A 26,118-nucleotide genomic window follows, 5' to 3' on the forward strand; every position below is an offset into this window, starting at 1 on the left:
TGAACTACAGTAGTTTAGTATGAATCAATACTTCTGGTGCCATAAACACTCTACTCTACATAAACACACACTATCTATTAGGTCTGTTAACCTGCAGATGAAAATAGTTGGGTAACATCTGCAAGAAAAAAGTGTTTCAGCTGTTAAGAAACTTAGCCTGCTTAGTCTTAAATTATCCAATTAATCTTTTTTATTTGTGACTCATTTTTGAAGGATAACATCTTCAGCAGGGACAAGTGGGCTTGGAGCTGAAGGCCACAGACAGGGCAGGGAAGTTGGAAAGTATTGAAAGACAGACTAATGGTCATTCTATCTATACGATTTGTTGTCAATATAGTCTATATCCACGACAATCCACTTTAGGGATTGATTGGTTGCCGCCTGAAATTCTGCTGGATTTCATTCTTTTCAGTCTGATGTCCGTCACCTTTCGTTTTGTTTGTGTTGGAATTTTAAACTCTGGTGGATTTCTGAGGACTCTGGTTAACTGCTCCTCAGCACTCTGCAGGGTGAATCCAGACAGCTAGCTAGACTATCTGTCCAATCAGAATTTTTCTGTTGCATGACTTAATCAACTTTTGAACGTACATGTTCCGCCAAAACAAGTTCCTTCCTGAGGCTATTTTTCAGCGGCACTCTGGCTTTTTCCAGAGGCCATGGTAATTGTGATTGTTTTAAAGAAATGCCAAGAGTACATTTTTCGGCCATCCCTGAATGTTGTGGTGACTAGCCAGTCCCAAATTCGCAGCGCGGTAGGGGAAGGTATTGCAAAGCGAGTATGACGTAAAACCAGCATTATTCTTAAAGCTCCAGTGCATAACTTTTTGATATTAATGAACGTCCCATACATTTAAGCCATTGCCAAATGAGTTGCTACAAAGCTAATTAAGGTTTTCAACTCCACGCAACTCTGTCTGTATTTCTCAGTAAGGCTACGTTCAGAAGATTGTGGCGTCCAGTAACTTTCCCGCACAGAAATTATAGTGAAGATAATAACCTTTTCTGAAGAGTCCATCATGTTTTTTTAATCCTCCGTGTTCTCCTCAGTGCTCCTTGGCTACTAGCAACTGTGTGTGTGTGTGTGGGGGTGGGGGGCTTTTATCATTAGTACGCTCTGACAGTTTTGTTGTCATTACTTAGAACTCCTCATGGGGGTTGACAGAAACTACACAGCTTAGCTGCTAAGCTAATTACGTAGCTTCAAGGTCTGTTTTTATACCACGTTTATTGTGGAACAAATTGTGGAACAACTGTTATCATATGGCTGGTTTTTTTTTTAAACATATATTCTGACCCATTATCCCCCTGCCCTGATTTTGGTGATCACATTGGCCTCACAGTCACCCTACCCACTGATACACGGAGTATATGTTTCAAATAGAATTTCACCGAATGATATTCTGGTTTGGCGGTTCTGTCATGTGATAGGCTTTCTCTCGGTGGGAAGGACTGAGTAGCTTTGCCCGCAGTGTGGAGTAATGGCTGCTCTGTGGGAGAACAAGCAGAGTCCCATAGCCTCAGTACTGCTGTAACTATACATCTTGGTTAAATACAGTGACAGTACTGCACTGCTGTCTGTTCCTATTACAGTGTTGCACTGAACCCTCACTCTATTATATGACAGTATGATATACTGTGTATAGGGTACACTGTGCTCAAGGTACAAAGTAGCAAACGTTGAAATTTCGCTTCAACGAAATGGCCACCAGCGTTAGTGTACGCAGCTCTTTGACTCTTAAACGCTACAAAAAAAATCGTGTTACTGTGTTTTCAGCAATCACGTTTTTTTCTGTAATTTTGAGCGATTTGATTTAATTATGGACCTACAAATAAGGCTAATGCAAGGGATAACAAAATTGAGAATACTTATTTCTAAAATAGTCCCAAGATGTTAAAAGACAGGCATGTAACATAAAATTAAACAATATAATCTTAAAACCAAAACTACATGAGAACACAGCTTTTTTTCAGTGTATTCCAATTATATTGCAGTTTGTAGTATAGCATAATTTTTATAGTTTTATGTCACATTTTATAAAAAGCGAAAGCCCCTTGTTTTTACAACGTTTTAACAAATCAGTGAACTTTAAGGACAACTAATTGGTTTTGGGTGAGCTAAAAGATAAGAACATTAATTTTGGTTACCCTTAGAGTCTAACAGTTTAAGTTATTAAAGTTAAGTCATAAATATCTTATCTCATACTCGTACAGTATATATTATGGGAGAACCATTCTTATTTATTCTTGTAGGATAGATCGATATTCACCAGCATATTACATTATGCTGTGTTTTGACAAAGGTCAAATATTGTTTTATAAAATGTGATCTAAAACAACTTCATGACAACACAGAGATAAAGCATTCATTATTCTTTATATATGACCTGTTGAAAACGTTCTGGATTTAATTTAGCTACATCAGAGGAATTATTGGCCAATTTAGTGATACAATTTAATTTAGCATTTAATTTAGACTTTTCTTTTTGCCATTTGGATGGACAGGTTTTTTTTCCCTCTTCCTGGCCAACCTTCCCCCTCCTCTATTCCTCCTCCTCCTCCTCTCCTCTCTCTCTCTATCTCCCCTCCTCGTTTCTCCTCTCTCCTTCTTGCCATCTCCTCTAACAAACCCATAGCAGAGTCCCTCTGTTCTTCCACCCTGAGGCTGACCAGTGTGTCAGAGCTTACCAGGGAGAGGAACAGAGGCAAGTATAGAGAAAAGGAGAGAGAGAGGGTTCAGTTAGGCCTTTTCAGGGGCAACCAAAAAAAGGAAGATGAGACAGATGTGCAGAGCTTGTTTCATCTAGTGGAAAAAGAAAGCGGGAGAGGCCAGACTCTTCATGCCTCTTATATTTTTCTATCTTTTTATATCGTGACCCATCACTCTTTCCTTCTTTAGACAGCACTGGAGATATAATGTTGCCTGAATGTCAGGCTGCCCCCCTTCCTCCCTCTACCCCAGTCACTCTGCAGAATTTCAAAACATAGTCGGTAGTACAGTATATTCCACACACTGTTTCCTTTTCACTCCCATCAGTGGCCTACTAACCTTGACTTCAAAAGTATAACTGCTCTGCTGACGGGCCTGGTCCTGTAGATTACCAGCCTTGTTGCGAACTTGCATCAGTGTGTGTATGTTCTGTTCCACATATACAGATCTCCTCCAAACATCTGAAACTTATCAAATTCTTACTCTTGGACTCTTTTGAAATACACTTCTAATTTAAATTTGATCCATCTGTTCTCAGACAGTACTAAGCAGCAAACAGACTAAGTCTAATGTTGCATCAAGTTTGTAGCTTAAAGTAATATCTTTAATATCATATGACTTTCTATTTGTTTTTAGAAGACTCACCGATCCTTTTCTAATTATGACCATACTTAATAGGGCTTTCTTCTATTTATATTGTCTCTGCAGTTTTATTCCAATCAGCAAAAATCAGGCAACATTATATGGACTCTAAAAGATTGTTGGAAATATGATTCTAATAAAAGCTACAAAGTGCTCTAAATAAAAAAGAGCAGATAAATAAGTTAAAATAAACACAATGCAAGGCACAAAAGTTATAAATTCATAAAAAAAGATCAAATTAAGATGCGTAATGGAAAACGGGTCATGTAGTGACGAAGATTAATCAACCAACTCTGCAGTTCCCCTCAAGCTTACAAAGTGTGTGAAAAAGCTTTTAAAAAACCCACTGTAGAAAACCTGCCTAGCAAGAATCGACAGACAAGCAAAGTTAGCTGCTAACTTGTGAAGAAAGGGGAACATTCAGCAGCTAAATAGACATATACCTTGCTTAGGAGTTGTGGAGAGAAAACAGAGCTAAGAGGAAGTGAATATGGGACTTCCATTGACCAAGTGGCCAGAAACACAGCTCCAAATGGATGCTAAAGTTCCTCTTTGTCTGCTGGATGTGTAAATAAGTAACTTTGATCTGGTGATAATATGTTGATGTTGTGTTTACAGCTTGTTTTCATCGTTCCCTTAAGGCCAAAAACGATGTGCACTGATATGTCCTTTTTGAGACTTTGTTTGTAGTTGTTTGAAAGTCGAACAACAGCACAATGACCTTTTGGCCTCGACCAGCCTTGACCTAACAGACTGTGTGTGAGTCCTTGGATCTTTTAAGTGTCCTAAAGACACAGGAAAAACGGTCCCTAAAACCATCCACTTCTTTAAACTGACGGAATTATCAAAAGCCCCTGAATTATCAACACAGAAGAAGGTTTGAAGCAGGAATCACTTCACAACATGTGGAGGAGGACAACAGAGGTTTCCTTTGAGCGATGAAGGTGCCATTGTCAACATGTGACTGTACAGTAACCCGGTGCCCCTATTGTATGTATTTACCATTGATGCCGGTAACTGTGTGATCCATCATCCAAACTGGGTTTTTATAGGTGGCCTTTTTGCAGTAGAGATGGCCCTTTGTCTGGATTGTTGTGTCCACAGTCGGTCTTTGTTGCATTTGTGTTTTTGTCTGCATACATCTCTGCACTCAATCAGTACCGTCTTTAGTAAACAAAGTGCATTCTCTCTTTCAGCTTGGTGAGATGAGTTTTGGTGTGTCTATATGGATTTGTCGATATCTATGGGCTCCATGTCTTATACTTTGTGAAGCTTCTCATTGTGTGTGTGTGTGTGTGTGTGTGTGTGTGTGTGTGCGTGTGTGTGTGTGTTCAAGCGTGTATGTGTGTGTGCCAGCTACCTGAATACCTGTGTATTTGCGGCATATCTGCTCAAGACAGTGTGTTTACTGTGCATGTACAATCCATTACAATCTGTGAGTGTCTGTATCTGACAGTCTGTGCATGCATGTGTGTGTTAGAGTGTGTGCGTATGAGGAACAGTATTCCCTGGGCTGCTAGTTATAATGTTTCTGGGGGTGATGGGGGGAACTTGAAAGCCCTGTGCTGCCCAAATCAAAACTAACAAGGAAATGATGGGGGCTCCTTTATCTCCTCTCTGGCCTGGGGGGCCGAGGGGGGCGAGAAAGGGAGACTGGGGAGGGAGGGGAGGAGGAGGGATGGAGGGGAGGTAGGAGGAGGAGGGGGGGTGGGGGGTGGGGGGGGCTGCCTGGCTTCCTCTTTGATTTGTAAAAAATGCATTACCTCCGAAATCAAACGGAAAATTACTGCGCCGAAGCAAAACACACAGAGCAGGAGAGAAAAGGAGATGGGTTGGGCGGAGGAGCAGACAGTGGATAGGTGTGTGTGAATAGAAAGGAGGTGGGAAAGAGGAAAGAAGGATTCACCTGTAAAGTTACGCTGTTGGATAGGGAAAGGGAGGATGGATATTGATGTAGGCGGTGTGTAGGTGGTATGAGAGGTAGCTGGGGAGACCCTGACAGATAGAAGCACATATACATATTATCCTCCGAGGAGACAAGCTTATACACGCTGTGGACCACGAGAATATGGCAAATGAAACAGGTGATGCAGTTTTGATGACCTGTAGCGCACAGGGAAGAGGAAACCTATAGATGACTACCTTGAACACAAAGAAAATCTTATTTTTTTGAAGACTTTGTGTACGGGTTATATCAAGTTTAATGGAAAGATATACAATTTGAGAGAGAGCTGTTTCTCAATATGTGAAGGCCAATGTGCGTTTTGACATCCTACTGGTACACTGAATACAAAGTGATCTAACAGGCTGCGTGTAGTATAGTTTTCTGGAACGAAATCCTGTGTGGAAATGACGAGCTTTTTATGAAGACGTAACTTATAGCTGTTATTTGAACCCTGGTGTTAACTTTGACTCATTATGGGAAATTGAACGGGGAAAGCCGAAAGGCCAATAGAAAGAGATGAAAAATAAGGAATGATAACATGAATGATGTGAAAAAATACGTGAGTGAGATAGGATGAATGCCAACTCTATATTTGAAGGCAGAAAGAGTGACTTGAAAACAAGAAAGATGAAGAGAGGGATGAGAGAGTGAGAGGGGCCACAATCCAAAGGCTAGAAGCAGTGTGAGAGTGAGCGAGAGATAGATGGGTAGAGAGAGTCGGTCAGAGAGAGAGAGAGAGAGAGAGAGAGAGAGAGAGAGAAATGCCTGGAGTTAGCAATAATAATTTATACAAACACACCTTAATAATTCACGTTCCATTTCAATGCTGGAGGGAAAATCCAAAATTCACAGAGCATAATTAAATACAGGCAGAGAGTACAGGGAGAGATAGAGAGGCCAGCATTAAATACACCAGTGTAGCAGCATGGCATCTCTTCCATCTGAGCTTTGTAAAACAACCCTGTTGAAACTGTGATATCTAAACTAGATCCTGTCTCACATTCCCCTCGATTGTCATGGAAGCACTGCAATCTCTTACGTCTTCCTGTCAGCAGAGGTCTATTTGCATTTCTTTAGGACACATTATCATTATACGCTCTCATTTAATCCACTCATTGTTGTCCAGAGTACCTGCAAGATCAATGCCATGGCTTGAATATCAACAGTTTGTCTAAGACTTTTGTGAACACCTGTGGCGTGTTCACAGGTGTGGTGCTCAGTTGGGTTTGTAAAAACTAGTTTGACATTGCCAGACCTATAGAGCTGTGTTAGCGATGGAGTATGGTCTGGCTACACAACCTATCTTTTCTGCGATAGGGGAAAAACACTCTGGCTTGTTTGTATATATTTAAACCACCACAACCTTCCTGGTTGGCATGCATTAAGCCAGACTAGTAAAACATGAAAGGTGCCTAATTACAGTACATTAAATATCTCCATTATGGGGCGCCTTGCCAGCTTACCTGGTTGAGCGAGCCCCATGTAGTAAGACTCAGTCTTTACCGCAGTGGCCTAGGTTTGATTCCTTTCCAGGCCCTTTGTTACATGTTATCCCTCTCTCGCTCACACTTTCTTGTCTTCAGCTGTTCTATCCATTACAGGGAAAAGAATAATATTTTTTAAAAATCTATAAATAACGCCATTATTGTATATTTGAGTCAGTTATTGTTTTAGAGAAAAATCTGAATGACAATTTTGATTTATCCTTTTTCCAATATTGTTTAGAACTACTACATAATTACCAGTAGAGGAATGTAACTAAGTACATTTACTTAAGTACCGTACTTATATACAATTTTGAGGTACTTGTCCTTGAGCATTTCCATTTCATGCCACTTTATACACCCTGTTGCCATTTTATTTTTAGGTGCAGCTAGGTTAAACTAAAATAAATCCTACCTTCATGAAAGGTTATAATGTTCCGTTTTTGTTTAGACCTTTTTTGGGAGAGGTGGTGATTCAACTTTCTGGTCATGTTGGCGGATGAAGTTAGTGGTACTGTTGGATTGTATCGTGTTATACTGAGAGGTGTTTCTCATTGTTACAAATGCCTAAATCACATAACAACCAAAGTCATTCCTCTTGTACTAAAAGAAACCTACCAGTTTCTGTAGCTAATTGTAGTGAACCTGAACATAGCATTGCACATAGACATCGTTGAGTTAACATTGTGGTTTTTAATTTCAGAGAATAGCCAAGCCATATTATATATTAAAAGCTCCTATTTTTAATGTATAATATGACCCAACTTTAACTTGGTTTTCAAAAGTCTATTTAATTCCCTGTGTTCATAAATGCACTATAGGGATGTCCACCATGTTGCATCAGACACAGCCTCAGGTGGCCACACAAGATCACATCCATCAAACACCTGATCTCTACCTAAGACATATGAAACATAACCTTGCCATATTTCACATTGATTTGAGGTATGTTGTTGATCCTATTACGCCCTTAGACTCTTATGCAATACCTCCATTTTCAACAAAGTTTACACTTGTCAACTTCAACTCACTGAAATAAAACCTGTTGGGTAGTTGTTCTAGCTTTAGCAAATATTTTTCAATGAAATGTCTTTCCTCTGGTTTTTCAAAATGTATAAATGCAAAAGTCTAGTAATCATTGTTTTCTGACTTTGTCTTTAACCACTATGCCATCTCTGTGTTTTGGTCCAGGTGTTGTGGAGGTATGGACTGTAACTGCGTCAGTGATCTGCTGCTCCCACCGGTGCCCGCACTCTGGACGCCAGGTCAGTCCCGCAATCAAGCTCATGCAAGGGGTATAATTTCTTTGTTGACCAAGTTTGCGTAAAGTCATGCATTTTGTACAATCAACCACTCACATATGTGCAGACATCTTCAAACATACTTCTAAATCTAGACCCTTGTTACATGTGTGATATGAGTATAACCAGGCAGCCAAAACAAGCAAATGATAAAACGTAGCCATCATCATGAAAATCAAAGTGAAACATGTTCAAATGAATTTTGAAATTCCAGCACTTTAATAAGAATTAACCATACACACGCACATTGGTAAACAAATTAAGTCTCTGGTAGTAATTGGTTGTATATCTAATGTTTTTACAAGGTTAGTTAGTGCCTGATTCCCTTTGGAAGTCAAAAAGCTACTTAAATCCATCTATGATGTGCATACAGTTGGCTTTTAGAATTCAGGCCTGAGCAGCATCAATCAGATCTCTCCCAGCGAGCTGTCATCATCTCACTGACCAATCTGTTGAGGCTAGAGGGCATTAGCACAGACTAACATTGCTCAAGGCACGTGCTGTGATATTAAACACATCATCCCTCACCTCCATCACTCATCAGTCATTCAGACAGCGATTCCCCCCCCCACCCCCCAGCAAGCAGCGAGACAAATGACAGGCCCTAACCTCATCCTCCTCTCTTTCCTGTTACCTCTGCCCAGGGATCGCCTTCCCAGACTGGGCCTACAAGCCTGAGTCAAGCCCCGGGTCCAGACAGATCCAGCTCTGGCACTTCATCCTGGAGCTGTTGCAGAAGGAGGAGTATCAGGGGGTGATCGCATGGCAGGGGGACTATGGAGAGTTTGTCATCAAGGATCCAGACGAGGTGGCTCGGCTGTGGGGGTTAAGGAAATGCAAACCTCACATGAACTATGACAAGCTGAGCAGGGCACTAAGGTATGTGTTTGTGCGCGTTGTGATAAAATGTCAAGCAACAACACTGTTGGTATCAGAAAAACCAAGATTTTTATCGTGCTGTTTATCATACATAAATTGTTTACTCTTGTTTGGCTGAATCCTCACTTACGTCTATCTTTTTCATGTTGGTTTAATGGAAAGATAAAGGTGGGGCTTTTCCTGGGGAACGTCAATACCCTCACTTTCTCCTTATCTGTGGACATCCTAATGGAAAGTTCACCATTGAGCTGCCAAATAAAAAATTCAATAGGGATTTCAAAATTAAGCCCCAGTCTGAAATTGCTTGGACTTCTTCAGAGTGGAGAATGGGGAAACTGCTTGGCACCAAACTTGCCGAAGGTGATTAAAATTATACCGTTCGTTCTCCATACCTTCAGCAGTTTACACCCCCAACCACACACACAGTTTGCTCATGCAAATACATACCCCGACTTGTTTCACTACCCCACCACCCTCCCTTTGCTTTCCTTTGGCCTCTTGTTAATGGGGGCTGTCGTCAGAGTCTAATTGTTATGAATTGGCTGGGGCCACAATTAGCCTTCTTAATTAGCCTCACTTAATTGCTCAATTAAGGGGCACGGCACAATTGCCACGCAAAGCAAAACACGTACACATCATTGCACTGGGCGCAGCCACTGTGAATACATGCTGATGCCTACATGCTGCTGTTAGTTTGATATTGTGTGTCTGCATAATGAAGCGTTGCTCACCAGTATTTAATGCTGAGGTTGTCTAATGCATTCTGTATTTGGTGCACTCCCTGTGGTCAATTTATAACGAAGAAATCTAAGTGCTGAAAGAAATGGCGCCCGAGATTTGAACTTCTGTCTCGCGATAAGACACCCACAGGTTTTTCAATTTGCAACTTCCCACTTTCCCCTCTCCCCCTCCCCCCAGCGCTCCCCCATCTGAGCACTCGGCTCCTTTACCTGAGCCAGATGGCTCCACGTTTTGCCTTTACTGTTGATCAACTTTGCATCCTGGCAGACTGTACATTGTGACACCTCAGTGGGTGGCACAGGAAACAGGCATGATGGCGGCTCTACATGCCCAGCGGGAGACACCTAAGGTTGTTACCATGGAGACGGCTCTTGTTGTCTTTTTAAAGGTGCTTTACTGTTGAAAACAGTGGCAGCTTCTCAGTGTCATTTACATTAACAAATCACATTTGTTGAATAATATCAGGTCTAAATTGCTAATAATGATTCATATAAATACCATCCTTCCTAAAAATTTTGTGAATTACTTTTACTTTAACAGTGACAAATTTGTGTGTTCTGAATGAAATCAATGTGTTTACATAGAAGTACGCTTGGTTTCTCATATTAAGACACTAATAATTTCAGGGTCATGAAAGAATCTTTTTTATAGTTATTTTAATGCAATAATCCATGTCATATTATACGTCATAATAAAAAACATTATATTTTGTAATTGATAAAATCTTGTGCATGGTGAAATTTAGTAGGAAAGTATTTTCTTTTGTTGTTTTTGTTCTATGCTGTAAAGGGACTCTGCTTTTTGTCTTTTTGTCTGCTAACAGCTGAATACAATTTCCCTTTAAAGAACCATATTGTATTGAATCAAGGCAGTCAGACAGACATGAATTGATTTGAGTAAGGAGGAGATGAATACAAACAGTGGGAAATCAGCCTCGCTCTTGTCCTGCAGCGCTGAATTTGTTTACTTATTCATTTCTTGTAGCAATAAGACACAAAACCTTGATGCAAGCATTATATTAATCCTTCCCTCCTCTTGTCTTTTTCCTTTTCCTTTTTCCTTTACACACACTCTATGCCTTCTTCATTATCCCCACCTCCACATTTACAGGTATTACTACAACAAGCGAATTTTGCACAAAACCAAAGGGAAGCGTTTCACCTACAAGTTTAACTTCAGTAAGGTTGTGTTGGTGAACTACCCCATCCTGGACATGGCCAACTCTCCCTTCTTTCTGGCCCAGAACCACTTTAACGGGGGCTCCACCGCACCAGATTGCAGCCCAGAGGTACGAAGGGTAGGATGAAGGGACTGGGAGAGGGTGGGATTGGTAGAGGGATTTATTTTGTAAGATAAATATATGCAGTAAATGAAGTGTTAATAAAAAAAAGAAATTTAAAGTCAGACACATTTAAGAATACAGACCGAAATCTACATTATGACCATATTTGATGTGACTCCTTAGTTAGGTGTGTCTTTATAGCAGATAATAAAAAGGGTTCTCAAATACACAGGGAATAAAAAGTGAGATAACTGATAAAAAGAAAACAGAAAAAGAAATAGCAAGACACAGTGCTCTATGCCTTCCCTTTTTATGAATAGTGATTTAATTCAGGTAACTGAAATCCATTTCACTCTAGTAATTTTGCTGTTGTTTCTCAGGCCCCTGCTGTGCGTTTGCTTTTTAAAAGAGAATGTCTGGTAATCGTCTTGTCTATCTTTTATTCACTAACTCTAATGGTAATAATAATAGAATATGTATTATTTGCCTAGAGAGATTGTACATTTTTTACAGAGATAAATGGTAACAGAATGCTGAAAGAAAGAAACATTATCTAATTTAATTGAAAAATAATGTCATGATTTTTCTTTAAGTGATCCCATATTTGGAGAAAATGAAACAATTAACAAATCAATTTAAATGCGTTTAAAGTGTACACATTGTACACAAGTATCTTTTAGTGAGTGCCAGTTTGAGGATTCATTTATTTTAAACAACTAATGTCCTAGAAAGTACACGGGACTTGAAAGTACAGTAAGAGAGAATCATCCATCATGTGTCTGCACTAGCCTTAAGATGGGATAAGAAGACACAGACTGTGAAGGAGACAGTGGAGGGGGACGGTTTTAACTTGTCCTTAAAACAAAAGGAGGCGTTATCCCCTCCTTCTCTCATCCCTGTCTCCGATGGCGTATCCATCTGTCATCGATTGAAAATCAAAGAAATAGAAAGCAAAGGGGTCGCGTCAGATCAGATCAATGGCGGGTCATTAATGCGGTTTGTTAAGCAACGCAGATCTCGCAGCTTGGGAGTACAGTCTCGCCTTTCAAACTTGGGGCTGTGGGGTGACAGTTACTATTGATCCAAAGTCCTGCTAGGGGGGTAAAAATCCCCCCTTTGTCCCCTTGATTCCTGAGATTCAACTGTTCCATTTATTTTACCTTGTCTCCTTCTCCTTCACATATTTAACACAAAATAAATGCAGCCCTTGACACACACACACACACACACACACACACACAAACACAGCTGCCCTACATCCTGGATGGATGTCATTCTCTCAGATCTCAGTCCTATTCGTCCTGTGTCCCTTCACGCAGGACCAAGCCCCACAATCCCTCTCTCTCCTTGTCATTTATCCTTTGTGCCCACAATCTTAATCGCTGGTCTCCATTTGACTCTGTACTCTTCCTGCCTTTGAGTCTCTGAGCCTCTGCGTCCTCCTACCTCCCTTTTTACCCTGAGTCCCATGACACCCCTTTTTAGCCTGTCCTTGCTGCAACTCTGTCACTGTTTGCATCACACTCCGCATGGGTGCTTCTGTCAACATATGACTTTACACCGCACAATGCAGCAGCGCCATCAGGGCAGATTTGTAGCAATGCGTGTGTTTGATTTGGGAAGTTCAGAAATTAATTTAATTATTTTCCCTTTTTCTCTCCCTCTTTGTTGTTCAGGCCATACAGTCCCTGTTTCCTCGTTTGCCAGAGTCTGGCAGGGCAACGTCCCTGTTTGATCGTGGGACCACAGCACCAGGGCCCGAAGGAGACAAGCTGAGACTGGATGCATTCCCCTTCCTCAGTTCAGGTGAGCTAATAAAAGTTAGTCAAAAGTGCCAGTGCAAAAATAGAAATCTTTCAGTACTGCAGAGACAAAGCCTTCCTCATTCCTCATTCAGTATAGGCAGCATACAGACCCTCTTAAACAAAGAGAGAAGGAGAAGGTAGAGATAAAGAGGAGAGCAGGGAGAGGAATGAGGATATGGGGAGGCATGAACATTTATTGTTAAAGGAAATAAGAGAGATGGCTGTCCCAATGCAGCGAGGCTGTGCTTCAGGTGAGAGAGGCCAGGGTAGATTGTGAATTATGCATTTCAGCGGTGGTAAGAAAAAAGTTTAAATAAGGAGAAATCCTCCACCTTTTCAGCATTTTTTTTTTTTTTGCAGTTGTCCACTTCTTTCTCATTTAGTGACAACAAACACACACAAATTTGTGTCTATTTGCCTAATTATCTGTGTATATATATTGTCGGTTAATGTATGTGTTGTTTGTACTTCTCCATGCTCTATACGTGCATTACAATGTGTATGAATGTGCACGGCTAGAGAGGCAATGTGTAAACAGATGTACTCGCACACACACATGCCCTCCTCATCACACAACCTGCCCCCCCTCCTTCCCCACTCTGTTTGTCCTCAGGTCCTATTCCCCCCTTCTTCCCTTCTCACCCTCCTCTCCCTCCCATGTGTCCCTGCTGTCCTAATCCCTTCCCAGGCAGGAAGGCCCTAATTGAGGGTGCAGGCTTCAGTTTGTGGCCTGTGGGCGCCCATTACTGTGTTTTCATAAGCAAGTGAGGCCTGCCTGACTGATTCAATATTCATGTGTCTGCCAGCTACTCCTGGCCCAGCACTCAGAGACTTCACCACTGTCAAATTAGCCCTGCATAGTAAATAACAGAGTGAAAGAGAGAGTGAGGTAGACTGAGAAAGATTTAGAGTGCAGCAGAGAGAGAGAGAATGTTTGAGTTGGTTGTCAGTTGGAAGGAAGTACAGTAGGTGGAGAGGCAATGCTTTTGTTTGTTCATTAAAATTGTATTCCAGCACGCCCCAAATGTACCCTCTTTTGCTTATATGAAGTAATGCTCACAAGGACCTGAATTCAAATATGGGGCTATATTTAATTGGCTACATCTAAAAGTTAACATTGAGGGGACAGGAGGTCCCCAGTTTGCAAGTTTACCTTCTGTCAGAGAATGAACCTCTGGAAGTAAACAGACCAGGGTGCTGATGCATTCTTTATTATTTTTCAGCTAACATATTTAAACAATGTGACTGTCACCACTGTGATGATGTGGCAAACCATCTCATTAACATACATCAAAACATAATACATTGTTTGGAAGATTTAAACTCTGCTTGATTAGATGTAGTGCAGCGTCTTTGTGATCACATCTGGTTTTCAGCAGTGTGAAGTGGGTGTACTACCCAGTACTGGCATGCATAAATTAACCATCAGGTTTTTTTTTGTTGATAGCAGCCGTGCCACAATTGGCCCCTGTGGCTTCTGATTATAATTGCTAATACCGATGAGCATAATTAGTGAACATTTTTGGATGTTGTATGTCAAGAAACCTTTGGCCCTACTGAGAGCTAACCTCCATTTCTGAATTTTCTCTGTCCTAGGTGCCCCGTGCTACACCAAACCTCCATCCCTGCTGGGCCCGTATCCTCGCAATCCACCCTTTGACTACCCCTGGGGCTTCAATCCCTACCTCTCAGGGGCCTTCTCTCTCAATAACTGCCCCAAACTTCCCCCTGGCTCCCTTTACCCCTCCCAATTTTACCCCAACCCTTTGCAGAGCAGCCTTTCCCAGCTGCCTCACCCCTTCTCCTCCCTGCTCCCCCCAGGGGAAGCAGGTGGGGGTGAGAGGGGCGCAGCGGGGCAAACCGGAGGGACAAACGGCACTGCGGGTGGTCAGCCAGTCAGACTCTGCCTGCCAACCTACCCAGGGAGCCTGTCACTGGGTCGGACGGACATTGGCAATGGGGCGTCTTTGGGGGAAAGGGAAAGGGTGGAGGCCAATCCTCTAGGGACGGGGCTGAGTCTGGGTCTGGGAGCAGTCGACTTGGGAGCCGGGACTGTGACAGGTCGGCAGAGCCCCACGGAGAGGAGAGGAGGAGTGAAGCAGGACCTGGAGTCCGACTCAGACCTAGAGATCACAGATCTGAGCGACTGCAGCTCGGACAACGAAAACGAGCAGGAATTCAGCATCAGGAAGGAATCCAGCCTGGGCCACCGATCACAGATAGTGTTGAATGGAAAGAAAGGGAGCGTGCTGCCACCCATCTCATCTCTTCCCCCGACAGTGTCCCCACATCCTCTGAAGAGCCTGATGCCCATCAGTCCCCCACCCCCGTCCCTGCCTCCGTCACTTTCCCCCTCTGTGGCTCTGCATGAAAGACACAGGGAGACAGAGACTCTCAAAATGATACACAGCTAATACATTTTCTCCCACGTCCACCATCTTGCCAGTCTGTGCTCTGATAACTCTCTTTTTCTCTCCTCTCCTTCAATCCTTTCTATTCTCTGAGACACTTTTTTGATTTAAATTGTCAAACCCCCGATCACTCTTGATAGGGACTTCTTTCAGGAAACCTCTGTTTTCCTGTTTGCTGTGTAAGTGTTTAACTTGCCTACGGTCCATGAAACTACCGACTCGTCCATCTTAGGACATATAGCGCATACAGTTTGAGGGCATGAGCTGTCTGTGTCGCCATCTTGTCCTTTCTGTTGTGATCTCTCACACCAAATGATCCCTCCATGGTTTGTAGACTTGTTTTACACGTTGCCAGCAACTACTCTACAGCGTGCTGTCTGCAGCCGAGCTATGACAGAAGGCAGTGAGGTGGTAAATTACAACACACCAATGCCTGCCTTGACAAACATTAACAAACAACATCCCTATACCAACAGAACAGAACAACAAATAATGCTCAGATCGATCCAATTTTACAGATTTGTCCCGTAATTCTTGAGATTTAGACTATATAAATAATCACTATGACTTTTGAGACATAGTCAAATACTGCCACCTGGTGGTCCTTTTAGTCAGTGTCTCCAACAATGAAATCCCACAACCTCCGAAATCCTGTGAGTTAAATTGTTGCCCCTACATTTATTTTGCACTTTTAAATGATATTGTTTCTTGTGTGTTCATTTAAATGTTAAATTCCATATTTCTGGAAGTTTTAACTGTGATAGTCTGTGAGTATTTTATTTTTGCCCTGTGGTTCAAGTATTTCCTGCACATAGAAGTGAAAGGAAAGAAAAAGAGAGCAGAGGGAGCTTGACCAACCTAGAAATTTGTAAGAATATTTCAGTGTATATATTTTATTATGGTGTACATTACATTTAATTATTATTCACTATGATAAGATTTAGCTGTATTGTTGTGATTTAATTCAGTATTTAAACATGTTGGAAAAAGTATAAGCTTAGGTGTATCAAAGTTTAAATTATTAACGGCAGAAGATCTGCACTCTGAAGATGTTTTTCTATGATGAGGACAGAGTTCACACTGGGAATTGTCTCTGGTTTTCTCGACCCCAATTAATTGTGCCCCTTGGTCATTTTTGCCAGATGCCCAACATACGAACCCTTTGGGTTCAAAAATATGCCGGTAGACTTATTTTTATAGTTAGAATTCACCCAGTGTAACTGTACTGTAATTAGTCAAATGTGAATAATATTGGTCTTTGCGTTTTCTGTTTTTAAATCCTCCCCCGAAAATATGTTTTAATTATTTTTCAATCAGTGTTTTTTGTCCATGCCAGCAGCAGAGCAATTGGTTTTGCTTGAAGACATGAAAAAAAAAATAGTTTATGTTTGCAGATCTAATGACAAACATCCTTTCTCTGGCCCTATTTCCCATCACAGAGTGAACATTAAACCATATTGTACAGCTTCATAGCCTTTATAGCCTATGGTTTGTCAAACAGTGGCGGTATGCTATTAGTTGTGAAAGCTCTATTGTAAACTTAATGTAAAGCTCTATGTTTGTTGAGTTGCTACAGGAAAGGCCTCCAGTCACCTCCATGTGGAGTACACTAACTAACAGCTGTAAATACTGTTTCCTTAGTGTGTGTATGTGTGTGTACACATCCAAAAATGACAATGCAGTGGTTTTACCTGTCATCTCTCTTTGTTTTACTGTAAAGAGGAAAAATGGAAAGTGCAAAAAAGATGAATATCTTTAAAAGCAATAAACATTATTCTGGATAGTGAACTGTTGTTGACTGAGTTTGTTGGATGGATTCATTGTGTGATGTCGAGCAGCGCAATGTCAGGTGTCAAGGTTTTTGTTCACCGGCATGCATCATTATGTTTGAAATTCATCTAACACATGCCGGTGAACAAAACCTTGATGCATATTCTTTTGGAAACCACAGTATATTAAAATGTTTAGAATAAAACTACATTGTTCTATTGGTACACTTTATATCTCCTGTAGTTCATATTATAAATAATTCTGATGTGACCGCTGATATTTGCCAAATTGTAATTGTGGTTACTGATTATGAATCCTGCATAGTGTTGATGAGGGAAACAAAGTATTTAAAAAAATGTAATTGCCCTGCACTGATATTAATAAAAATTAAATTTGGGAAATTTGATTCGATCAGCAATTTTTCATGAATTTCTGTCAAAGCGGCCACTATTTTGTCCTCACTTAAATAGATTATTAAAAGCATTAATCTGAATAAGAAGTTAATGATAAGAGAGTAATATATAGATTCTAATGCTAATTTTGTGCATTAAAGTTGTCTTCTGTTTTATTTTCACTGGTACAGCAATTTGGTGAAGATTCACCCACTCTTATTAAAAAAAAAAAAAAAAGCTAATGTAGAACATGTGCTTACAGTACATTACAAGGACACCCGTAGAAGGTGTAATGAGTATTCAGACAAATTTTTTGGGCTTGTACTACTATTACTATTACATTTGTCTTATAGACCTATGCCAGATATTCGCCTATGCCTTCCAATTAATGATAGAAGTACTGTAGCGGCTCATTCAACATGTGGACTGATACCTGCTCCTTTATCTTCACCTCTCACTGCAAACATGTAAATTGTTAGTTTGATTTCATATCCAAGTTGTGAGACAGCATCTCCAAATATTACCAACACCTTACATTCAAAACTTTACAGTTGTGACAATCAATGACATAATGAAGTCTGAAAACAGATTTTAAGCATATTTTCACAGTTTGAACATAAAGGGCAAGATGGAGGAATGTTTGTACATTCTAACAGTCACTCAAACAACTTCAAGACCTCAACTATCATATCTACAATCTCACATCGCCATACGGCAGCTATTACAAATGTGAGATTTATTAAGGTTATAACCACAATACAAACAACAGAGGATCAACCTGGATTGAAAGCAAATAGATGGTTGAGTCTAGTAGGAAGTGACAGGACCTCATTATAGTGCAGTTAATTCTCAGCCCAACGGCCAATCCTGTCATCTGTAAACACTTTATCTAAGGACGTCACCAAATTATCTAAGGATAGATTTTATATCAAGGACAAGAAGCCAAGACAAGTGCTCAAAATGCGAATATCTACAAATGAATGGAAACTGGTTCTGAGGTAGATTTAACTGGGGTACCTGCGTGAGGTAGACTTTCTATGATATGACTTTCTGTCATATCTCATGGGTGCTTTATTTTACAATTTTCAGTTTTTTATGACTTTCACAATCAATTTTTTCCTGATGATTTCATAAAATTGTTTTCTGTTTTAAATGTGTAATTTAAAAACAAACAAAAAAACAATGTATTTGGGACCCCAGTCAAAAGCACCCAACTGCTGCCCAAACGGTTTTATTGGATAAAATAGAAATGACATGTAAAATGTTTGCCATGGGTCCTAATTTTAAGTCTCGCACTCTATCAGGGGGCTTGAGGCACTTTGTTAGTCATTTGGAAGGAGACAGATATTTGTAATCATGTGCTCTGTATATTTTTCTTTTACACAATTTAGAAATTAACTCAAACTTTCCTGAAATAATGTACTTCAGATGATAATCATAACATAGCTAGCCTAATACTGTTTTGAGAAGAAATAAGATTAAGATGTGAATGCTGTTTCTAACAGTAGTTTGTAGTCATTGTGTGTTAAATATGTTGGGTAGGATAAGGGCTAAAGGGAGCTTGAGCTGAGATTGTTTTGTCAACAAGGTCAAGAATGAACGTTGAACGTCTTAATTCATGTTGTTTTATGTCATATTAGTTAAAAAAGAACAGGTCAAATTGTTGGGTCAGTCGGGTAACGTCATTTGTGAAGGCGATCAGGTCATGTCTATATTTCTCCACAAGGTGGCGGAAGAAGGCTAAGATAGAAGTGAGATGAGTGCTCAGGTAATAAAGTTTGATTTGAGGAGTCAACTCCGTAAACAGTTCCTTAATTAACACGACAGACATGCGCTTTATGATCTGTAATCTGTTCATGGGTTCACAGTATTGTGTGCATTTTATTCACGGGCAAATATAAAAAATATACTACATTTCATAGCTTTGAAAAAGAACAAAAAAGTGAAATGATGTATGCTAAACACAGGTTGTTTGGGAGATAACAGTAGGAAAGTGATATAGGAAGAATTCGCATTTTCTCTTCGCTGCAAGCATCTCAGCCATTAATACTAGTGATTGGAAACAAGTCAGCTTTAAGCAGGGCTCCGATGTTAAGGTAGAACATAGGTTAATAATTATTAAAGACCGGTTTAAAAAAAATGTTAACAACACGTTGACATACTGTAGCAACATGTTTCGTAAAGACCAACATGTAGCTTTCACAAAACACAAAACCATGTAAAAACGTTAACATCACGCTAATTAAATATGTATGTGCTATGGGGACAAGTTACTGTGTAACACAGTGCGGAAACAACCCGTTTTTAGACGGTTTACTTTTTCTTTTTTTGAACTTTCACAGTCGAGCTGTAAAACTCAAATAGGCAAATAGTTAGGCTACATAACATTCGGTTTTTATGTGTGTTTTTATTTTGCTCGGTTATTTTTGGTAACTCTTTACTTTTTATCCACCTTCTGTTAATCACCCTGTGCTTTCTTCCTTTTCTTTTTGATGTGTAGCTACTTCCGCGTACAATGTTTTTTTCCCACTGACACACGGCAACTTTCGAACAGGAAACCTATTAGAAGCTTCGACTGTCTCTTTCTCTGATTTCACGGGTGAGTATTTTAATTCAACACTAATGCTAACGAACATGATAAAGACTTTGAACTTTTAAGGCTTTGTGTGGTAAATTTCAAGTCGTCAGGGATGTTTGTTTTACCGAAAGAAATGGCTTACTCCAGCCCGAGCTGCAGACGGTTAGCGCCACATAAAGGAATGCTGTGCTCGGCTGACCGTGCACGACATATCTCGTACTCAATAGAAAATAAACGAGCTGATAACGGTTTTATTTAACATTGTGGTTAATGAATGTAGCAACGGGACAATAATGACTCCCATTAGGAAATCTGAAGTATGTGTCAGAAGCAGTTAAAGGGGTATAACAACTTCAGGTAGTATAGCAGAGTTGGCCCGTGTGTATTTTCTGGCAAAGCCATGTAGGATTTTACGACTTTTTAGATCTTCCACCAAACTACAAATCACTTTAATATTCCCACGGGGGGTTTATACTGTGTCACTTAAGTTTATAGCTGGTGACCTTGTGAAGTTTCATGTATTCTTATCTCCTTTGCAAGAGTATCCTGCTGACATGTGTCATAAAAGTAATGTGGTTGTTTCTCATAAGGAAAACACTGTATATGAACTGAATATGGAGCTGCTTGTACTTTTGTAGTATTAAAAGGTATGTTCTGTTGTTTTCTGCTCTGTCCATTTAAATCAAAGGCTCTCAGCACTGTGGTTATAGAAACTTGAATGACAGCTTTCCATTTACCTCATATTTATTTGTCAACATTGTTTTAGCACACCATGAAGGAAGGCTATATGACATGAGTCCCGCTACCTCCTTCTTTTCCTATACCATCACTCATCTAATTAGCCTATATAGAGTGGGAGTTTTCAGTCTGACAGTGTTCAGTAATTAGTGTCTGCATATAATTGATTACCCATGATGATTTTGCCTTGTGAAACAGAGGACATTGTCTATGCAGAATTTGCGAGTTTTCTTGTGCTAATAGGAAACTGCATTCACTGTAGTGTGGCTTCATTATCTCACTGTAGTCATTAACTGAAGATAGGGGGCTGGAACAGTGTGGATTGTGCAAACCAGTAAACCCTCATGTTTTCACTAATCCCTCCTTTTTTTGGCCAGGCTAGTTTAACTGATTTGTTGTGCTGCTGTGGCTTTCACTGATGCAAGGTTTAGGTATTAGGCTTTGTCTAAACAAACACATAATTCCATTGAATTTTAACGAGGAGTAGGTTTGCAAATTATTAGACGGTGCCATGGGTGTGTTAAGGGCGTTGCATCTGGCGGTTTCGGAGATTGTGACACGTTCCCAGCCAGACGCTTCACCCCAGAGGCCCCATGTGAAGCAGGGCCCTGCCACTTCCTGTTACGCTCTGCTAAACTAGAGGAGCACTGCACTTGTCATCTCTCTCTCTCCACGTTTTTACAAGTGCAGGCTTGTCTGGAGCCCAAAGGCTACCTTCTCTTCCTTTTAAAGGAATGTTGGCGATTTAATTTGAGTTGCTGTGCCGCTCTCTCCCTCCTTGTTTCTCTCTCTCTCTATTGTGATAGGCCTGCGTAAACTCACCCACATCAACAGTCTCTCAGAGAGTAGAAAGATAAACTTGGATATGGCTACAGTGAGGCATCGCTAACTCTCTGAGAGATACCTAACAACTGGAATGACAGGTGTAGGCCCCTACAGTTGGAACAGCCAGGGGGTGTCCTAAGGGCCTGGAGCTGTGTTGAAGACAAGCTAATAATTTACTGTAGTCAGGTTCGGACTTCAAAGGAAACACAGATATTCTTCTCTGGCTGCAGTTAGATTGATGCACAGACAGCAGATAATGAGAGGCAGAGAGGACTGGGCGGCTGTTCTTTACTGCAGATTGGTGAAATCTGCTGAATTTCTTTGTGTGTGTGTGTGTGTGTGTGTGTGTGTGTGTGTGTGTTACTTTGTCCAGTATTTACTGGATTTTGAACCAGATTAGCTACAAATTGACATTATTGCATCAATGAATGGCATTTTTCAGAGAATAGTCAGTATCATAACATACTAAAATAGGCCTTTTCACCTAGAAACAAGTGTACAGGTGTAAATAATATGATTAGTAATGGCTGTGTTCCATTTAGCTGCTTTAGGTAAAGGTCCAGGTATTGTGTCCATGCTTGATCAGTGTCACACTGTCCGGACTTACTGGGACAATTGAATGGGACAGAGCCATGTAGATGTTATTAGTAGGCTAATGCCTGTGCTTTTTCTATCTTAATGAGTCTGCTGTTAAAAATACCTATTACGAAAGGCTATGGTGTCATTCAAAATCCCTCCCTTGTTCACATCTGCATTCATTCATAGATACTTACACTGTAATCAGAATCAGCGCTAAATTACTACTTTACACATTTTTATATTTTGCATCATTTGTGAAAGGTTTTGCACCTTTTAAAATGCACTAATTAAGATGGAATTAAAAAGAGGGTGCATGTTATGGACGCTACTTTATTCATTCTATTGTGAGACAATATAATGGATTCATTTCACATTCAGAATTAAGACACTAATTAAAGACTGTTCGCATAGATACTATATAGTAGCTAGGGAGTGACTAGAACAATTACCAATAGAGTCATTTACTATAGCATTTACACTATAGTTTATGTTGCTATTGCAATGGAAGATTAGATATACTGTGACAGAAGAATTTTGCCATGTTGCCAATTGTAAGCAGTTAAAAGTATTAGGATTTATAAATAGCTTTAAAAGTTAACTCCACTGACTGAGTATTTCACAAATGAACCGTGCCACCTCTAGTACAGTTGTATGTTAAGAGTGTAACAAAGTATTATTGGAATACAGAGCCCCACTACACTCGTTTGTACTGACTTGTTTTGCCCTTTGTCTGAGCTGACAAAATATGTTAATGTAGGCAAACCATTGATTATTTTTTCATGTGTTCATTTCAGACCATTCACTGTGAAGCTAGCACATACATGCAACTGTTCAGTAGTTATATGTTATCAGCACATTTACAGGACAATGATTTTTTTAAGTGAAATTAGCTCACACAGGCAGCTCAGTGTATTCACCTGTCGATGTCATCTCTCTGCTGTCATTCAGCACTGTTTCACACACTGCAGTCAAACTAGACAAGCATTCCTGTTTGCAGTATGTGTGGTTGTGTGTGCATGTGTGAGACATGCGAGTCATGTGTGTGCAGCAGTGACATCCCCCCAACAACTGAATGACCCCCTCAGAGACCAAACTGAATGCAACCAATCTCAGCTCTCACACTTAACGATAGGAGGGTTTTTGTGCTAGTATAACCTGGGCTACAGCAGCCTGTTCCTTGCACTCTTGAAAAAAAAAAAGGTAGAAAATGGAAAGAGTTACATCCCTCTGTCCAAGTGTGAGTCAGAGGGATGGCTGGCTGGAAAGCTTATGTGAGGGAGAGCGAGTGAGAGAGGGAGGAAACGGAGAATGAGCTCTTTCATTTGAGGGTCACAGTGGAAAAACCGAGACTCGACTCCATAGATGATGTTTACTCTTGAGGAGTGAAAAATGGGGGGTATGGTGGGGTGAAAGGTCTTCAAGTCTGAGTGTTTGCTGCTGACAAGACAGGCTTTTACAAACAAAAAGGATTCTTGTATTTTTGATATTGTAATAAATGTTGTAACACTAAGGATACATGATAATGAAGCTTTTACAATAACACAGTATTTCATAATTTCTATTTCAATTTTGAAGGTTTAAGGCCAAGATTTACCAACTAAGACTACAAGTTTAACAATTACAAATCTAGAGGTGTGGAGTAAGAAAGAAGTGAGCTTACCAGACCTCTGTAGCCCGCTCCTCATCTCTGCTCGAGGCTTCATAAGCCGCTCATAACACACTCGATTCTCTAACTGAACTGTTAGTGGCCGATTTGCATTGTGGGTAATGTAGGCAGAAGATTTTGACAGGAGATGGATTTGGGATAGCGTTAGTTCTGCTGTATTGATCATTTGCTTCTTTTATTATATAACTGTCCATCGTGAGTCTGACAGTGTTGAGTGCAATGTTAAATCCGGGGATTACGCTTTCTCAAATATGAAAATGTTCAGCTCTATGGTTTGCCTTTTCTTGAGTGTTAGCTAATCACATTTGGAGTCTATAAATCATTGCAGATTTAAATTTGAGGTAAAACATTGATTATGATCAGGACAAAGAACTGTCTTGGATAAAGATTGAATTATTACTTGATGCCTTATTAATAGGTATGTCCTGAGGGAGAGAAGAATGTTAAATATCTGGATTGCAAACTTCTGGCATGATGAACCAAGGTGTGCAAGTACAGAGGCATTTGGCCTCAGAGACTTCGGTTCCCGCCAGGCTGAATTCCTTCCAAAAATGTCTAGTATCAGCTTGTTGCTTTGTTTGGTATTTTTCATTAAAATCCACAGCAATCAAACACACACACAAACACACAGTTCACGAATTCACACAACAGACTTGTGAATGGATGAGGAGCTTTTTGTGTCACAAAATGTCAATCAGATGTTTCTGTGTTGGCTTTAGCAATTACTGCTACACACACACACACACACACATATACACACACACACACACACACACACACACACACACACCCACACCCACATGGAAGCAGTTAGGCCAAGCTGGAGGTTTACTCTGAGCTGCCAATCCATGCCAGTCGATTGGCCCCCGCCCATCAACTGTTTCCATGAAGTCGATGACCTCTATATGGGGACAGGGGAGATGGAGGCTGGGGGTGGGGCTGGCAGTTTGTTGGAGCAAGAGAGTGATGTGTACTTTGGCCCCAAGGAGAGACAATAGAAAATGAAGAGAAGGTAGATTACTTTTGTGAACATGCGTGGTTGTATGCATGCAGAAGGGAGGAGGCTCCGCAGTAGCTTGTCATTTGGGATACCTTAAAGTTATCCTCAAATGTTGGGAAGTCTTGCATTGAGATTGTGTGGGTGGGGGTGGGGATTGTTCAGCATCATTAAAAACCTCCTGAGAGGAATGTCTGCTCAGCTAAAATCATATAAAGAGATATGGTCGAGGATTCTCTGCAACAATTTTATCCAAATAAAATCAGATCAAGAAAAGGTCATTGCAGTCTCTCAACTTTCATGTTGACATTGTTAGTGGATGAGACATGTCTGTGGAGCAAAAAGTCCCTTTGAAATCCGAAAACCCAGAGGGATTCAACAATAGGATTTGCTTGGACCTATAGCTGACTAACATGGAAGGCAATAAAAAGACCTGCCTGTGTTTTCCCTGCTCTATTGGCTATAATCTTATTTTAGCCACTACGTAATGGTCGTTGAATTACATAATTGGCCCTTGTCTGCCGGCCATGAATGCACTGGCTGTCTTGGAGCGATCAAACAAGGGTTCGCTTTCTTTTAGGCTAAAGGTGGAGAAGACGGAGGAAGGAAGTTAAGAAAGAGAGAGAGAGACAGGAAAATAGGACAAGATGTAGTGGGATTATAGAAGAAAAAAAAGACGAGGTCTTCAAAAAGTAGAGTAAAAAATATTTAAGAAGGTATTTACACCTTCAACACAGATGAGCTTCTCCCTCTCCCCGGCATACACTGACATCACTTACCATGTACACACACTATCTAATATATCTGGCAGTGCACCCTCTCCGCTGTTGTTTGTTTACTGTCAGTGCAGTGAAGAGATTTTTTAGATAACTTTGCCCTCTGTAATGTTCAGACAACTATTCTGTTGCCCTTTTACCTACTAGAACTGACATGCAGACGTTCAGTCACATTAGGTCTTGTTATCTTGAAATGTTTTATCTCTGCGAGTTGATAAGATTGTAATCTTTAATCAAGTTGGTGTTTGTGGAATGATTTAAGATGCTTGTACTGTATGTTAAGCTAATCTGTTCAGAAGTAATACCTTTTTGGCACTTTTACTAAATCAGGGGCTTGCGAAAGCCAGATTAAAAAAGATAAGAAACCAAAGCAGCAGAGGTTGATATGTCCTGACCTTCAGTCGCTAGTGTAGTCACTAGTCATAGTGTCATTCAGCACACACTGTGTTCAATGCCCATGTTTTTCCTCCGCATCTCCAGTTTGTGTGTGTATGTATGTATGTATGTATGTATGTATGTATGTATATATATATATATGTATATACACTCACCGGCCACTTTATTAGGTACACCTGTCCAACTGCTCGTTAACACTTAATT

At 40.5% G+C, this 26,118-nt stretch overlaps 2 protein-coding genes across 8 annotated transcripts in view; both read left to right on the forward strand.

The window, feature by feature from the left end:
* erfl1 (Ets2 repressor factor like 1) overlaps window positions 1–16,959 on the forward strand; it is a 41,426-nt gene extending 24,467 nt beyond the window's left edge. Inside the window, exons 3-7 of the mRNA XM_034873245.1 lie at window positions 7,970–8,043; window positions 8,724–8,958; window positions 10,810–10,987; window positions 12,658–12,787; window positions 14,383–16,959. Of these exons, the coding sequence (XP_034729136.1) occupies window positions 7,983–8,043; window positions 8,724–8,958; window positions 10,810–10,987; window positions 12,658–12,787; window positions 14,383–15,200 (1,422 nt within the window). The 5' untranslated portion in view covers window positions 7,970–7,982 and the 3' untranslated portion in view covers window positions 15,201–16,959. The remainder of the gene's footprint in view (window positions 1–7,969; window positions 8,044–8,723; window positions 8,959–10,809; window positions 10,988–12,657; window positions 12,788–14,382) is intronic.
* A 2,739-nt stretch (window positions 16,960–19,698) lies between these two features.
* arhgef1b (Rho guanine nucleotide exchange factor (GEF) 1b) overlaps window positions 19,699–26,118 on the forward strand; it is a 42,837-nt gene continuing 36,417 nt past the window's right edge. For 5 of the 7 annotated variants that reach the window (XM_034873211.1, XM_034873208.1, XM_034873212.1 and 2 more), the window contains exon 1: window positions 19,700–19,958. The gene's annotated coding sequence lies outside the window, so the exon portion shown is untranslated. Of the gene's footprint in view, window positions 19,959–26,118 lie in introns of all 7 variants that reach the window. The other 2 variants (XR_004656849.1, XM_034873209.1) reach the window with 1 other exon arrangement.

Source organism: Etheostoma cragini, chromosome 6, assembly GCF_013103735.1.
Source record: "Etheostoma cragini isolate CJK2018 chromosome 6, CSU_Ecrag_1.0, whole genome shotgun sequence".
In the NCBI taxonomy this organism is placed as follows: domain Eukaryota; kingdom Metazoa; phylum Chordata; class Actinopteri; order Perciformes; family Percidae; genus Etheostoma; species Etheostoma cragini.